Consider the following 14,973-nt stretch of genomic DNA (forward strand, 5'->3'; position numbering starts at 1 on the left):
GCATCATCTGCAAAAAGCCTCATTTTACTATTAATATTGTCTGCAAGGTCGTTAATATACAACATGAACACCTAGGGTCCCAGCACACTTCCCTGGGACACATCGAAAGTTACTTCTACATCTGGTGATGATTCACCATCCAAGGTAACATGCTGTGTCCTCCTTACCAAAAAGTCCTCAATCCATTCACAAATTTCAATCTATACCCCATATGATCATACTTTTGACAATAAGCGTAGGTGCGGTACTGAGTCAAATGTTTTTGAAAATCAATAAACACAGCATCTTGATTGCCTTCATAAAAAGTTTTCAGTATGTCATGTGAGAAAAGTGTGAGTTGGGTTCTACATAGTCGATGTTTTTGAAATCCATGCTGGATGGCACTGAGGAGTTGTTCTTTTCAAGTTACATTATAATGTTTGAGCTCAGAATATGTTCTAAGAGTCTACAACAAATCGACGGTAGTTTTGTGGATCACTTCTACCATCCTTCTTGTAGATGTGTGTGACCTGTTCCTTTTTTCAAGAACTGGGCACAGTTTTTTTGTTTAAAGGATTTATGACAAATTATAGTTAGAAGAGGGGCTAACTCAGCCACAAATTCAGTATAGAATCTGACAGGGATTCCATCAGGCCCTGGAGCTTTGTTCAGTTTTAATGATTTCAGCTGTTTTTGAACAGCACTGACACTAATACTTATTTCACTCATCTTTTCATTGGGATGAGGGTTACATTGTTGTAATTATCCTGGGTTTTCTTTTGTAAAGGAACATTTGAAAATGGAGTAAAGTATTTCAACTTTTGCTTTGCTACCCTCCATTTCAGTTCCTGTCTCATTGATTAGGGACTGGACACTAACTTTGGTGCAACTGATAACCTTTACAAATGACCAGAATTTCTTTGGATTATGTGAAAGATCACTTGACTATATTCCACTATAGTAGTCATTGAAGACATTATGTACCACTCTCTTGACAACCAAACTTTGTTTTACATGTACTATGCAGTAATCTCTGTTTCTTTAGAAGCTTCCATACAGTGACTGTATACCATGGAGGTTCCCTCCCATACCTATCCAGAGCATGGTCAACTATTTTGTTAAGCTTGAGCCAGAGCTTCTCTACATGCTCTTGGCCTGTGCTGAATGTTTCAATTTCCTCATTGAGATATGACACAAGTGATTTTTTATATTGTGTATTGAACCTATACATCTTTCTGCTTGATTTAGTTGTGCTTTGTACTTTGGTAATCATTGTTGCCACTACCGCATCAGGCTCACTAATATCAGTTTTGATGTGGGATCCTCAAAGAGGTCAGGTCTATTTGTTGCCATTAGATCCAACATATTTCCATCAGGAATGGGGCTCCTAACTGTCTGTTCTAGGTAGTTTTCAGAGAAGGCATTTAGTAAAGTTTCACAGGATGCCTTCTCATGCCCAACTCTACCAAAACTGTAACTTTTCCAATTGATTGTTGGATGGTTAAACTCTCCATCAACAATTACAGTACAATCAGGGATCTATGTACAAGTGAACTGAGGTTTTCTCTAAAGTTTTCAGTTACATTAGGAGATGAGTGTGGTGGGCGATGGAAGGGTCATTATCATTTTATGCCCACCCCTGGCACTGAGGTTGCTCAAACAATCTCATGTGGAGCTTCAATTCCTACCTAAATTGATCTGAGTTTCTTGCCTATTGCAACAAATACACCTACGCCATTTCCCATTTGCCTATACTTTCAATATATACTTAAGTTATCCCCAGAAGTCTCACTGCTATCAAGTTCAGGTTTCAACCAACTTTCAGTACCTAATATTATGTAAGCTTCGCTGCTTTCCATGAGCACTTCAAACTCTGGCACTTTGTTGTGAATACTGTGGCAGCTTACCATTATAATTTTAATACTCCCACTGGTGGGAGGCATTTCTTTCGATCTTACACTGATACTTCTGGGTTTCCTACAGCTGTCATTGTCTGGATTGGATGAAGATTCACCTAATCAAAAAAGCCCTTGTGTGCATCTGATACACAGTCAGCTAACTGAGTAGCAGCCTCTGATGTGTAGTGCACACCTGACCCATTTAGGGGGACCCTACAGTTCTCAACACTATGGCACAAGTCCAGGAAGTCACAGCCTCACTTGTCTCCAGTTAAGTTCTTACAGTCGACTCAGAAACAAGGGGCCACAATCAGTTCTGGGTACAGTGCCACAAACTGTGATCTTCATTGAAACTCCATGCGCATGGTTGGTCTTCTCAACCTTCTCTGCCAGTTGCTGTAATGACCCAAGTATGATTTCTGAGCCCAGATGACAGGCATCATTTGTTCCAACATGAGCCACAATCTGCAACTTGAGTTTATCTTGATCAAAATAGCTAAAATGTACAGCACCAACAGCGCATGTCTTCTCCCTGTTGCAGTTAACAAACATCATCGATGGCCAACAAGTCCAGGTGCTAGTTGAGTCAAGGGCTTCTTTTTCTGTAATGTTGAATTCTTATCATCGACAACTACAGAAGACTATGTTCCATGATATGAAAGTGATAGTGCTGAAGGTTGTAAATGTGAAATACATCTAGCTGACTAGGACATGTATTGCAAGAATAACTGCAAGGGTGTGCTGAAAAGAAATGTCTCTGTATTTTTTATGTAACAACTCTTAAGGCTTTTTAAATAAAACAAATGTTATTAACATTCTATATCTTTATTCTTCATGTCATATGTATTTATTTCTCAACACACTCACTCTGACTAAGAACACATTTCTCACAATAGACCCTTGTTGACTAAAGCCACTGTACAATATTTGGCTTTCTTGACAGAGCCACAACAATATTCACATCTGATTTAACAAAAATAAATATTTTTCTGGGATTGTGGTATAGAAAATGTGACATAATTTTATGAAAGCATCATGCTATCAGATAAATTTTTCATGATGAAATAATATTTTTTTCGAAATTAGTGATTCAGTGCATGTAATACACCATGCAGAAACAGAAAACACTACTGAGAACAATATACTCAACTTCAGTTGATGCAGCATTATCTGTGGTGTCTGGATTGTCACCCCCACAATACCAGTTTGTCTAAATTATGTTGATGGGAATCATCCTCACTACACATCCTTTACGCTCCCCCCCAACACACATGCACACACAACAATCTAACTAGTCTCAGTCTCTGCTAGCTCCTGTGCCACGCCCACATTCTCCCATTACCGTACCCATTATTTCATTCTCCTTTCCATACTTTCTCTCCTCTATTCTATCTTCCACTCCCAAGTCACAACTCCACTTTGTTGTGCACCAAACAAACCGTCCTGTGTTTGCACCAGTGTGAGCTCACCCGTGTTCCACTGCTGCTTCTCCCTCCTAGTCTTCAGTCCCTTAGAGCTTGGCAGCATTTTGAATTTTGTTTGTGTGCCTACCAATAATACAATGCCTCAGATGTGTTTCTTGATTTCCTCATAGTTTCAGGAAATAATTATGACAAAAATGTTAATATTTACATGAAACAGTGTTTCCATTCATAGTTTGTCTTAAAAGCATTGGCAGAAGACACACAATCAGTTTTGACCAAGTTTATAATCAGAAATAGTCTGGTTGATATGCTCCAAAGACAACAGTTTCATTTTGACTGGCAATTTTTTTACTATACTATTCTTTACTTCTCTAATTTTGGTTGTGCACATTTTCAGTCATTGTATGCATCATTTTACAAAATAAAATAAATGCATCATTCAAAGGATACAATGTAGTATAGCACTTACCTCTACTTTCATTTCTGGTGTCCATTCACGCAAATTTTCTACAGTTGGCCAGTATTCAAATACAAAAACAGGAACGAAATCAAGTGATAATCGTAGTTCAGGGTGTTTGATAAGTGTTACAGTTAGAGTGACAGCAGGTCCTGAAGTTGATCTGTTGAACTAGAAATAAGAAATAAACATACTGTATTCAAGTATGGATATAAAAAGGAACATCAACTCAAAAAAATAAGAACTGCAAATATTAATTATAAGTTTGACTCTCCAACATAGCAGCCAACAAGTTTATATCACTGTACTCATTATGAGGCATTTGCTGCAAACATGTTTAGTTTACTGTTAGGGCACTGGAAAACAGGTATCATGAATGACCAGAGGCCTACTTACATAATGAGAGAATACAACTTAACTGCTGAGAAATCTCAAGTTGGAGAGACTCAAAGAAAGGGACAAAAAGTCCCAAAGACCCTTCTTGGAAAATTTCAAGAACTGTTTTGAAAGATGGAATCTGCAAAAATCATTCAACCTTCTAACCATTACTCTCTTGGAGACTATGAAGTTATGCCAGAATGAACAGCAACACACACAGAAAGAAGCATATAAACAATCATTATCCCATTAACTCATCTGTAAATCAAATCAGAAGGAAGCCTAAACATGGTACAACAAACAAAACCTCTGTCAAGAATTTTAGAGAGACTCACAGAGTACAGATGTAGATGTATACATAAGTGGAGTAGATCTAAAAGCACAATTAATAAATAGGAAAGGGTACAATCTTACCCATTTTCCAACGTGTTTCCCTGAAAATTGGCAACATACACAAACTACAAGAACATTGTTGCATTTACTGCATTTCTCCCATTCTGTGGATATGTTACCAGGAAGGCTTTACACAACTAAATAGACACCAGGACCAGATAATATTAAAACCTGGTCAAAAACTGTTAAACTGATGTAGCTAACAAAATACACCAAACCTCTAAGAGATTAGTCTATGTGTAATACTATACATCAAGCAGGTGTAACTAAAGAAAATCAGAAAAAAGCCGGCCGGTGTGGCCTTGCGGTTCTAGCGCTTCAGTTTGGAACCGCGTGACCGCTATGGTCACAGGTTCGAATCCTGCCTCGGGCATGGATGTGTGTGATGTCCTTAGGTTAGTTAGGTTTAATTAGTTCTAAGTTCTAGGCGACTGATGACCTCAGCAGTTAAGTCGCATAGTGCTCAGAACCATTTGAACCATCAGAAAAATCTCTGTCAGTCCACAAACAGAGCATGGTACTACAGCACATGGTTAAACTCTGTCCATGTCATTCAGTGGCATTTGGTGATTGTCTGTGGCTGATACCCCTTGTGTCTCAAGCACAAATTTTTTTGCCAAGTCCTGCAGACTGAAGCGGAATACATCTGGAAACACTCAATATATGACCTAACTTTTCTAGTATCCTGCAGTAGAGTGCAGCAGCATTGATACCATTACAAAAATTGTGGATTGATATGTTGCTTTCTACCAAATGACAAATTTGTTTATCTGCTTCATGTACTCAAAACTTAAGATAAATTCACGTTTGTAATATTCAGTGCCTATGTTCCCAGCAGTGACTAATTTTATTTTCTGTTGTGATCAAAGTGAATAAACTAACATCAGCTATGAGTTTCTATGCTGCTTCTGGCAAAATTAGATGAACTTATATCATTATATATTCTAAAATCTACTTGTTTGTTTATTATGTAACGATTACTAAATAATGTTAGTAACAAATTTCAATGTTTAGGTACATAAGACAGATTCAAGTAAACATTATAAAGTAGAATTGTATTTCAAGGTTTTTGTTAGACATATTGATAGTATACACATATATGCATTGCTATGCCACTGTCTGGGGTCATTCTCAATACTGGTTCTAGTGATTAACCACAACCGCACAATGGATTGAGTGGGAGCATAAAACCTGCTTGCGCTACTAGCCCACATCTGTTACAGTAGATGTCCATTATCTCTGCTCTGAGTTGACCTAAGGCTTCTAACATTATGTGAACGACAGCATGGTAAAATGAATGTTGAAAATTTTATGCAAAAAATTGAAACGTACTATCTCTTGTGACAGGGATGCTACAATGTGAACACATCCTAAAATGGTATATAAAGGTATTTCATTGAATAAGAAAGCCATCTATTTTCAGTGAATATGGAAGCCAGCTATTTTGTAAATTTAGTGGTTCATCTGAACTACAACACATTATAACAGTGTGATGTAGTACACAGTACAATTTACTTAAAAATGCAAGGGTTCTCTTTACTGATTAAGAAAGTACTGCTTTACTCAGACAACTATTCTCAGCAGTAGAACAAAGACTATACACAGACTGACAGCATGTTAAAGTACACAACTGTACATACAACTTATGATCTTTTATGAACAAACACCCTGCAAAAAATGAGAGGTTAGAGTTTAATATTTCACTGGTGTCTTGGTCACTGGAAATGACCTGTCTTTATTGAAGGAACCATCTTGGCATTCACTTCAAGTGGTATAGGAACACTGTGGAAAGTCTAAATAAAGAGGAATGGTTGACTATAATTGAGGGGCTGAGAGTACAAGTAGTTCAAGTACTTGCTGAAGCATGGCCAAAGCTAAATGACTATTTACAAATTATGTGAGTTACTACTGAATCAACACTTTTTTTCTAGTCGTCAGTTAGTTCATGTATAACCATATGTATAGTTAGAGACTGTACTGCCCATGTATTACTTTTTACAATACACTGAAAATACTTATACTCTTTGTGTCTTAAAAGTTTTTGGAGTAAAACAGATACAAGTGCAAAAACATTTTATTTACAGTGTTATATTTTCAGGATTTTTTAGTATTACACACATGATATACATAGTACATGTCATTAAAAAACAAGGAAATGAGAGTAATTAAAGCTAAATTAATATAACAAGCTCATAACAATCAGTAAATAGCAAAAAATTAAAATACCAAAGATAAAATATAATGGTGTGGTTTCAACACATACATTTCCAACATGAAAAATTTTCTGCTGACCTGCTTCACTGCTTCCATCCTGTCTTGGAGAACAAATACAGTGCCAGCAGCATTGGTCATGCAAGATGCATGTATGGAAACAACTGATCTAGCAATTGATTTTGGTATGTGTTACTTTGACATAAATCTGTACCTTTGAATTCTCTCTCTCTCTCTCTCTCTCTGTCTAGTGCTCTTATATAGCAACATAACTCGTATCTGGTCTTATGAGTAATAAATGCATTTCCGTACATTTAGAAATTGCAATTGTAAAAGTTGCAGTAGCGAAGAATTATAGTACCATTTGTGTGTGGCACTATTCATGAGGTGACGAAGAGCAAGAGATTTGTTTTAATTCAGGCAGATTATTCACTCAACAGAAAAAGTAATTGGACTGTAGATGCAAATTATTTTTTTTTTTTCAGAAACTGGAACTAGTCAACAATTACGTATGTTGATTAAAAATAACAGAGGACACTAAGCAGCTTTACAGACATGCTTACCCAATGCCCATAAGTTTCATTGCAGAGATCAATGCCAAAAACTTTCAAATTGCACGTACAATGACCTCACAGTACCTGTTTGAAAAGCCAATGGAGAAATGTGTGTAGTGTTACATGCTAGAACAGTGAATCTATTTAAAAATTCAAGCAAATTTGCCCTAGTACACTGAAAAATTTTGCCTAAAATTTTCAGAGTGGAATACTTCAGCACCATGAAACTCGCTGTGGTGTACTGAAAAATTGCACTACCATCTGAATTCCAGAACATTGCTTCTTATTTGAAGGAGAATGTGATGAGTTTTGGGTTTTACCTTTTGGGTTGAGAATGTTAATGTCAGAATTCATTAGAGCTCTAGATCAAGTATTAGACAAAGAAACAATAGGTTTCATTTTGTGTGTAAATGGCTTTCTTACCACATATCAAACAGAGGCAGCAAGTAGGCATGAAACAGACTTTGTTGGAAAAATTGAAGGATATAAATACTGTTCTTAATCTGCAAAAAGGCCAGGTTTGGTAGAGATGAACTGAAACTCCTAGAATACTTTATAAACAGTGAAGGTATAAGACCAAACCCTGTGAAGATTGGTGCAATTCTGAAAAAAGAGAGAGAGAAGAAAAAAAAGAAAACAGAGTTCAAGACAGTCACTGATGAACCAGGATTCGGCATAGGTGCCAAGATTTATCAAAGGCAAGAACAGCTCAGGGCATTCGTTAGTTAGATAGTTACTTGTCCCATAGATCAATTTCATGATAAATGTTATGATGTGAAATGTGCAAACAGAAAAAAAAATACCAGAACACTTTTGGATTAAAGGAGACAGCCAGCCACAGCGGCTGAGCAGTTCTGGGCACTTCAGTGCAGAACCACGCGACTGCTACGGTCGCAGGTTCGAATCCTGCCTCGGGCATGGAAGTGTGTGATGTCCTTAGGTTAGTTAGGTTTAAGTAGTTCTAAGTTCTAGGGGATTGATGACCTCAGATGTTAAGTCCCGTAGTGCTCAGAGCCATTTGAACCATTTTGATTAAAGGAGACCACTCACCGAAAAGCAGATATGTTGAGTCATCAACATATGAGCACAAAAGAAAGAAAACTTGTTAGCTTTAGGAGTACTCCTATTATGAGCTAGAGTAAAATACAGAAAACACACACACACCTGTGCCCATACGTAGAGGAAGCTGGCTGAATAATGCCATGCTGCATTTTGGTATGTGGACTGGTTGTGGTGGAAGTAGTGTCAGGTGGGATGGGTACAGGGGGAGAGAGGTGGGTGGCAGGGAGTGGGATTGGTGGGGGGAGGGGGGTGGTGGGTGTGGCAGATAGGGTGACTAGAGCGTGATGCACAGTTGTCAGGGCCAGAGAACAGCAGCACACACTGAACAAGGGGAGGTGAATCTGGACCCTGGACTGGAACAGCTGAACCATATCCTTCATCAGCACTTTAATCATCTCTCATGCTTTGGCATGAGGGCCATCAAATCCAAGATTCTTCCTGCCTCTCCTAAAGTGGTGTTCCATCATGATCCTAACCTAAACAACATCCTAGTCCACCTCTATGCTACTCCTACTCCCAACCCCTTGCCATAGAGATCACATACTTGAGGTAGAAAAAAGGTGCAAAACCTGCCAAATACACCCACCCACCACCTCCTACTCAAAAAATTCTGACACAGACTTACCTAACTTCATCAGACACTTGGACACCTGCTAAAGCAGTCATGTCATATGCCAACTCTGCTGCAAACACTGCACAGCTTTTATGTCATTATGGCTACCACCAGCTGTCCACAAAGATGAATGGTTGCCAACAAACTGTTGCCAAAAATAAAGCTGACCACCCAGTGTCACAGCATGTAGCTGAGCACAACATACTCAATTTCAATGAATGCTTTACAATCCAAGCCACTGGATCCTTCCCTCCACCACCAGCTTCTCTAAACTAGGCAGATAAGAATTATCCTATCTCCTGTATCATACTGGGCTCAGTCTATCTTAACTCACAGTGCCCACACCCTTCAGCCAACAGTTTCTTCTTTCTCCACCCTATCACCTCATCCCAATCCCAGTTCACCTCCCAATATCACCTTCAGTGCACACCACTCCCCACCAGGTCAGACACCTGTGCATCACATATCTACCCTGTCTACCTGCCACCCCTCCTTCCTGCACTTCTAGCCAGCAAACTGACTACCTCCCCCTGAGCTGTTAGCCATCTACCCTCAATCCCCCCTCTGACTCCCACCTCTGTCTCCTGCTCAACCCATCCAACACTATCCCCACTACAAACAGTCCACCTGCTGAAATGCAGCATGGCACTGCTTGCCCAGCCAGCAGAAGGTAGGGGCATAGATGTGTGTTTGTGTTTGTGTGTGTGTGAGTGTGTGTGTGTGAGTGTGTGTGTGTGTGTTTTACTTTAGCTTAAAAAAACATTTACTCCCAAACCTAGGAAGTTTTCTTTCTTTTGTGTTTGTCTACCAGTAACTCAATCCTCCTTAAATCCAAAAGTATTTACGTTCTGCCAGAACATTTGAACATAAAACTTATAACTAAATAAAAAATAATATTTATATGGTTGCATGCTGGCCATTTACAAGTATTTTTCTTTAAATGACTAATTATTTCTACTCAAGATTTCCTCTACAGTATATGAGGTTCTGTTAATGAGAAAGCTCCTAATCTGCTTTAGAAAACATTTCTGCTACCTGTCACACATTTAAGTGTATAAATATACTGTGAGGCTGTGGTTAACATTCCTAGTTTCTTAACACTTTGGAAACAATCGACACCTCAGCTCCTACATCACGGGAATTAAACTCCGAAGAGATGAGTGCTGTAGGTCCTAAGTCAGGCACTTCTCAACTTGGTAAACATATTCCAATGTTTGTGTCACATATGCCATCTTTCTAAAGATATTATATGATGCTTTCACTATCACAAAAAATACAGATGGCAACACCTATCACTCATATGTTACTGACTTTGTGATGCTTGACTTTGTGATGCTCCTGATTCATCTTGTTACCATGCACCATATCTCACAAGGCAACATGCAGATTGTGAGGCCTTGATTGTTGCCTGTGACATTGGCTACATGCTTTATACCTGTCTTCAAGATGGCCTAATATGATGATGAGGTAGAGTTTTTGTTAAACAATACCTGAGGTTTTCAAATCTCATCTGGTGCAGTACCCAATAATCAGTCTTTCCTTCTCATCTCATCTGATAAGTCTCACCTGACCTGAGGTTCTGGGCAACTTTTCTGAAATCTGTTCATTTTTCTAAATGTCATTAGTCCTTTTCCTTCACCCCTCTTCCTTCTCCTTCACCTCTTCTGCCAGAAGGAGCCACTTGCCCCAAAAACTTGCAAACAGTACTACCATTTTATAGGTGTGTTCTCGTAGTACTGCTTAGCAAGCAGATTTTTTATTGATCGAGTTACTTATATTTTCACATTGATTATTTCGTTGTTAGACTCACTCAATTGTATAACCAAGGGTACTGGAATATCACTATCGATTATTGTTGACTCTGACTTACAGGTAAGGATGTTGTATGAGGTGAAACCATTGGAAACAAATGAAATATTGGATCAGGCAGGTTGCATAGTAAACAGAAGTGTTCAATGCATGCAAGAGGTAAATGACAAAAAATTGTTCTTGTGTCTGTGGATAATTTTAGTGCCAAGGATTTAAGGTTAACAAAGGAGATGTAGATCACTAATGTGGATATCCTGGAGGAGGACGAGTGGGACACAAGGGATATCAGCCACAGATAATAACCAAATGCCACTGAAACTGTATTATAAGGGAAAGTGAACACTAAAAAGGGGGGGGGGGGGGGGGGTGACAAGGAACAAATGGAAGAGTTACTGTTGGAACTTTGAATTTGCTTTCTCCAAAAGGACCATGGCCACCAATGTATATTACACAGCAACGAATACCAACAGGGAACAAATTTCTGGTTTTCTATAAACTGATTTTGGAGGCATTCATCAATCTGTAGCTGAATGATGAGATCATTGAGGAAAGTGATAGCCTGTGGGAGGTCAGAATTGTTATTATGCCCAAGAAATCAGCAGATGGATCACGAAAATATAGGTTTTATTGTAATTACTGATAACTGAATGCCAAGACTATAATGGATGCCTACACTTTGGTGAACATTATGAAAACTGCAGACAAATTAGGTCAGTGCAAGTATTTTTCAATGACGTACTTGGAGTAGCTGTCATCAGCTAGAAGGTGCTCTGGAGTACTCACAAAGAACAGCACTTTCTTTGCCATGGGGACATTCTCAATTGAGGAGTATGCATCTAGAGTGAAGAATGCACCTGTGACATTTCAGACGTTGTTGGACAGAGTTCTTAGAGGACTGAAACCATGTCAATGCAAGGTGTATCTGGATGATATAATGATCTTTGTGACTGATATGGACCAGCACATGCAATGCATACGAGAAGCATTCCTGAGACTGAAAGCCACAAATTTAACATTGAGTACAGAGAGGTGTAATTTTGTTTTGGAAGAGGTGGCATATCTTGGCCACATAATTAGTAAGACTGGGGTTAGGACAGACCTGAGGTTGATTAAAGCCATGCACAAATTTTCTGTTCCTGCATCAGTGAAGGAACTACATTCATTTCTTTGAATAAAGAATTATTATAGGAAATTCATAAAAGGATTTGTAGATGTTGCCAGGCAATTGATGCAACTCCTAAAGAAAGGTTCAAAATTTGTTTAGTCAGAGGACTGTCAACATGCTTTTGACAAACTGAAAGAAGCTTTGAATTCGAATCCAATCTTAGAATTTCCAAATTTCAACAAGGAATTCATTCTATCATGTTACGCATCCAACCATGTACTTGGCTGTGTGTTGTTTCAAGAAATAGATGGCATAGAGCACCTGGTACCCTATGCATTAAGGCAAATCAACTCAACAGAAAATAGTTATTCCATGATGGATAATGAAATGTTGAGCCTTATATATGGTATCACTTACTTCAAGTATTATCTCTATGGGAAAAAGTTTCAAGTGATAATGAATCTTGATCATGCAGTATTGAAATGCTTGGTGAAGTTGAAAGAACCATCTAGTAAGGTAGCATGATGGGGAGTACAATTGAGAGAGTTTGATTTTAAGGTTGTGCATTAAGTGTGAATGTAATGGACACGGATTAAGTAGGAAAGTAGCAGTGTTACAGACAGGAAGTAATGAGCTTAAGAAAGGCAGACAGTGCATCAGACAGATATTGAATGTAAGTAGTTCACTGAAGAGCACTGTTTTGTATACAGGTTGGGTTGCTGTGTGGAGAAACTAAGTTGGCATGAGTGGTGTGGCAAAGCTGAGGAATAGAACATAACAGGAGGCATTTGATCATGTTTTAGTAGGTCAGGGGGATGAAAGTCAACTAAAAGGAAAGGGGCAGAGGGATACTTGTGTAAGAACAGGAAGCCAGACATGGGTCAATGTTTATGGAATTGCACAGCAGACTTATGTTGGATAAGAGTACCATTTCAGAGGGTACCTGAAGTGTTAGCACCATTTAAATTGTGCCTGGATGATGTTTTAGATCCTTTCAACAAAACACAGGAATGGAATAAATATGTACTCTTAATTAAAGACAATTTTTCAAGATACATGAATATCATCATCATACCCAAGCAACAGGCAGCAACAGTGGTGCAAATCCTAATGAAAAATTGGATACAGAAGTTCAGAGAGCTGAGAAAACAGTGACAGATCACGGACCTATCCTTGTAGTCCTGTAACGGCTTCCCAGAAAAGGCCGTTTGCTTGATAAAAATGATGTAGAAAATTTTATTTTTTTAATCTTATGTATATAGTTGAGAGTACGTTGAATCCAAGTTGTCGACCTCCAAAACCCTAGGGACAACTTTTTGTGGCCAAAAAACCAAGAAATTTTGGCACTTTTTCCAGGTTTATGCCTATTACTCAGAAACTACGCACCCTACTGAAAATGTTACCCTTATGAAAATGAAAGAACATTAAATTTTGCGTTGAATGACCTATTTAAAAGTCAAAATCAGTGGAGCTGTTTGGCCATTATCAGTTTTCAAAGTTTGTTCATTTTAACCAAATTGGCTAGAAAGTTGGCTCCAATGCCTGTAACTCAAAAATGGCTCCTCCAAATGAAAAATGTCAAGCTATCAGAGTGGCAGAGCATGAAATTTCATCTTACAAAAGCACCTAGTTTTCCAGTTTCAGGCACTATTAAGCATTCATACACTTGAAAGTGAAAGTAATTCCAATGGTTTTTTTTTTTTTTTTAATTCAATCTAAACTCTAGATAAATGGAAAAAAAGTGTCGCTTTTTCACATGCAATGATGTCTGCAGTAAGGCCATGGTTATTTCTATCTTCTCTATTGCTTGATCTCAGTATATTCATGTACAAAAGATTCAGATCAAGACTTATTGTCAAGGCTCTAGTGCAATTGGATTCGCTCCTCTGTAGAAGGAAGCTTCGCTGTTTGAGGAATCCTGGACTAAGTCCTGAGCATCTAACATAAGTAGTGAAGTATTCATACAGCTCATCTCTCATGATGCTGATTTTAACATCTGCATGATTGATGGGTTGAAAACTTTCCATTCCATGGGAGAAATCATGGCAGTCTCTCCCTGCACCACTACAGAGTCTGAGACAAACAAGAATCGGGAAAGAAGACGTTCAACTTCTGAATTTTTGTCCATCCAAGTGATGTTTCGCAAAGGAGAACAAAGTCTTCTGAAAGATCTTCTCATTTAAAGATGCCAGGTTCTTCATCAGATACCATTTTCAATGAAGGTACAAATGCTGAAGTTGCACGGAAGAAGTTTCTTGCAAATAAGAGCAACAAGAACCTTGATTTTTATCCTCATCAGGAAATTTGAGGATGGAGGTATTCAAGTGCTACAGGCAGAAGAAGATGCTGATTCATTAATTGTGGAAACAGCTGTTTCCCAAATTGCTGAGTCCGGCAGTGTGGCAATCATAAGCGAGGATACTGGTGTGCTTGTTCTCCTAACAGTTCGAAGAAACACATAAAACAACCTGTATTTCCATACACCTGGAAGAGGGAGATCAACTGGAGTGTGGTACTCCAGTAATTCTTTCAATTTTGATCCTATTTAATAGCACAGGTAGGAGGGCAGCTGATGTTAGCACTGTATGAGAATTCCAACTGCATGATTTTGGATGAGCTCAGGTACAAGCTTTTTGTAAAGTCTGCAACATGAAAGGCTACAGCCAACATCAGACACAGGAAGATGGCATTTATTGCTGGCCTAGCATCAAGTTCAATCTTGGCTGGGGAAGAAAACTGATCCATGTCAGTGGGGCTGGAAGAAAAACTTATTGAGATTGTTTCCTGTGATGATGATGAAAGATTAAGCATCACACACGGTTCTGAAGATAGTTTTTGGCACAAGCAAAACAAGATGCATAGCAGTATGTGGATGTTGCAAATCTAGACTGAACTGCTACTCAATGTGCAAACACTTTTGTGGCTTATCTTGTGAGGATGCACCAGGAATTGGGCTCAACAAGGATGAGGAAGAGAGAGAAGGAATATTCCAGGATGAGGAAGCTGGTGGAGATGTTGCTATGGATCTATGGAGTCGAAATTTGATAAGATGTTAATGTCTGATATTTAAATTGTTTTGCCCTTTTATTT

General features: G+C 38.5%; 1 protein-coding gene across 1 annotated transcript in view; it reads right to left on the minus strand.

The window, feature by feature from the left end:
• LOC124605718 (cyclic GMP-AMP synthase-like) overlaps window positions 1-14,973 on the minus strand; it is a 264,748-nt gene that overhangs the window by 119,737 nt on the left and 130,038 nt on the right. The window contains exon 6 of the mRNA XM_047137593.1: window positions 3,771-3,929. Coding sequence (XP_046993549.1) covers window positions 3,771-3,929 — 159 coding nt within the window. The remainder of the gene's footprint in view (window positions 1-3,770; window positions 3,930-14,973) is intronic.

This window comes from Schistocerca americana, chromosome 3, assembly GCF_021461395.2.
Source record: "Schistocerca americana isolate TAMUIC-IGC-003095 chromosome 3, iqSchAmer2.1, whole genome shotgun sequence".
In the NCBI taxonomy this organism is placed as follows: domain Eukaryota; kingdom Metazoa; phylum Arthropoda; class Insecta; order Orthoptera; family Acrididae; genus Schistocerca; species Schistocerca americana.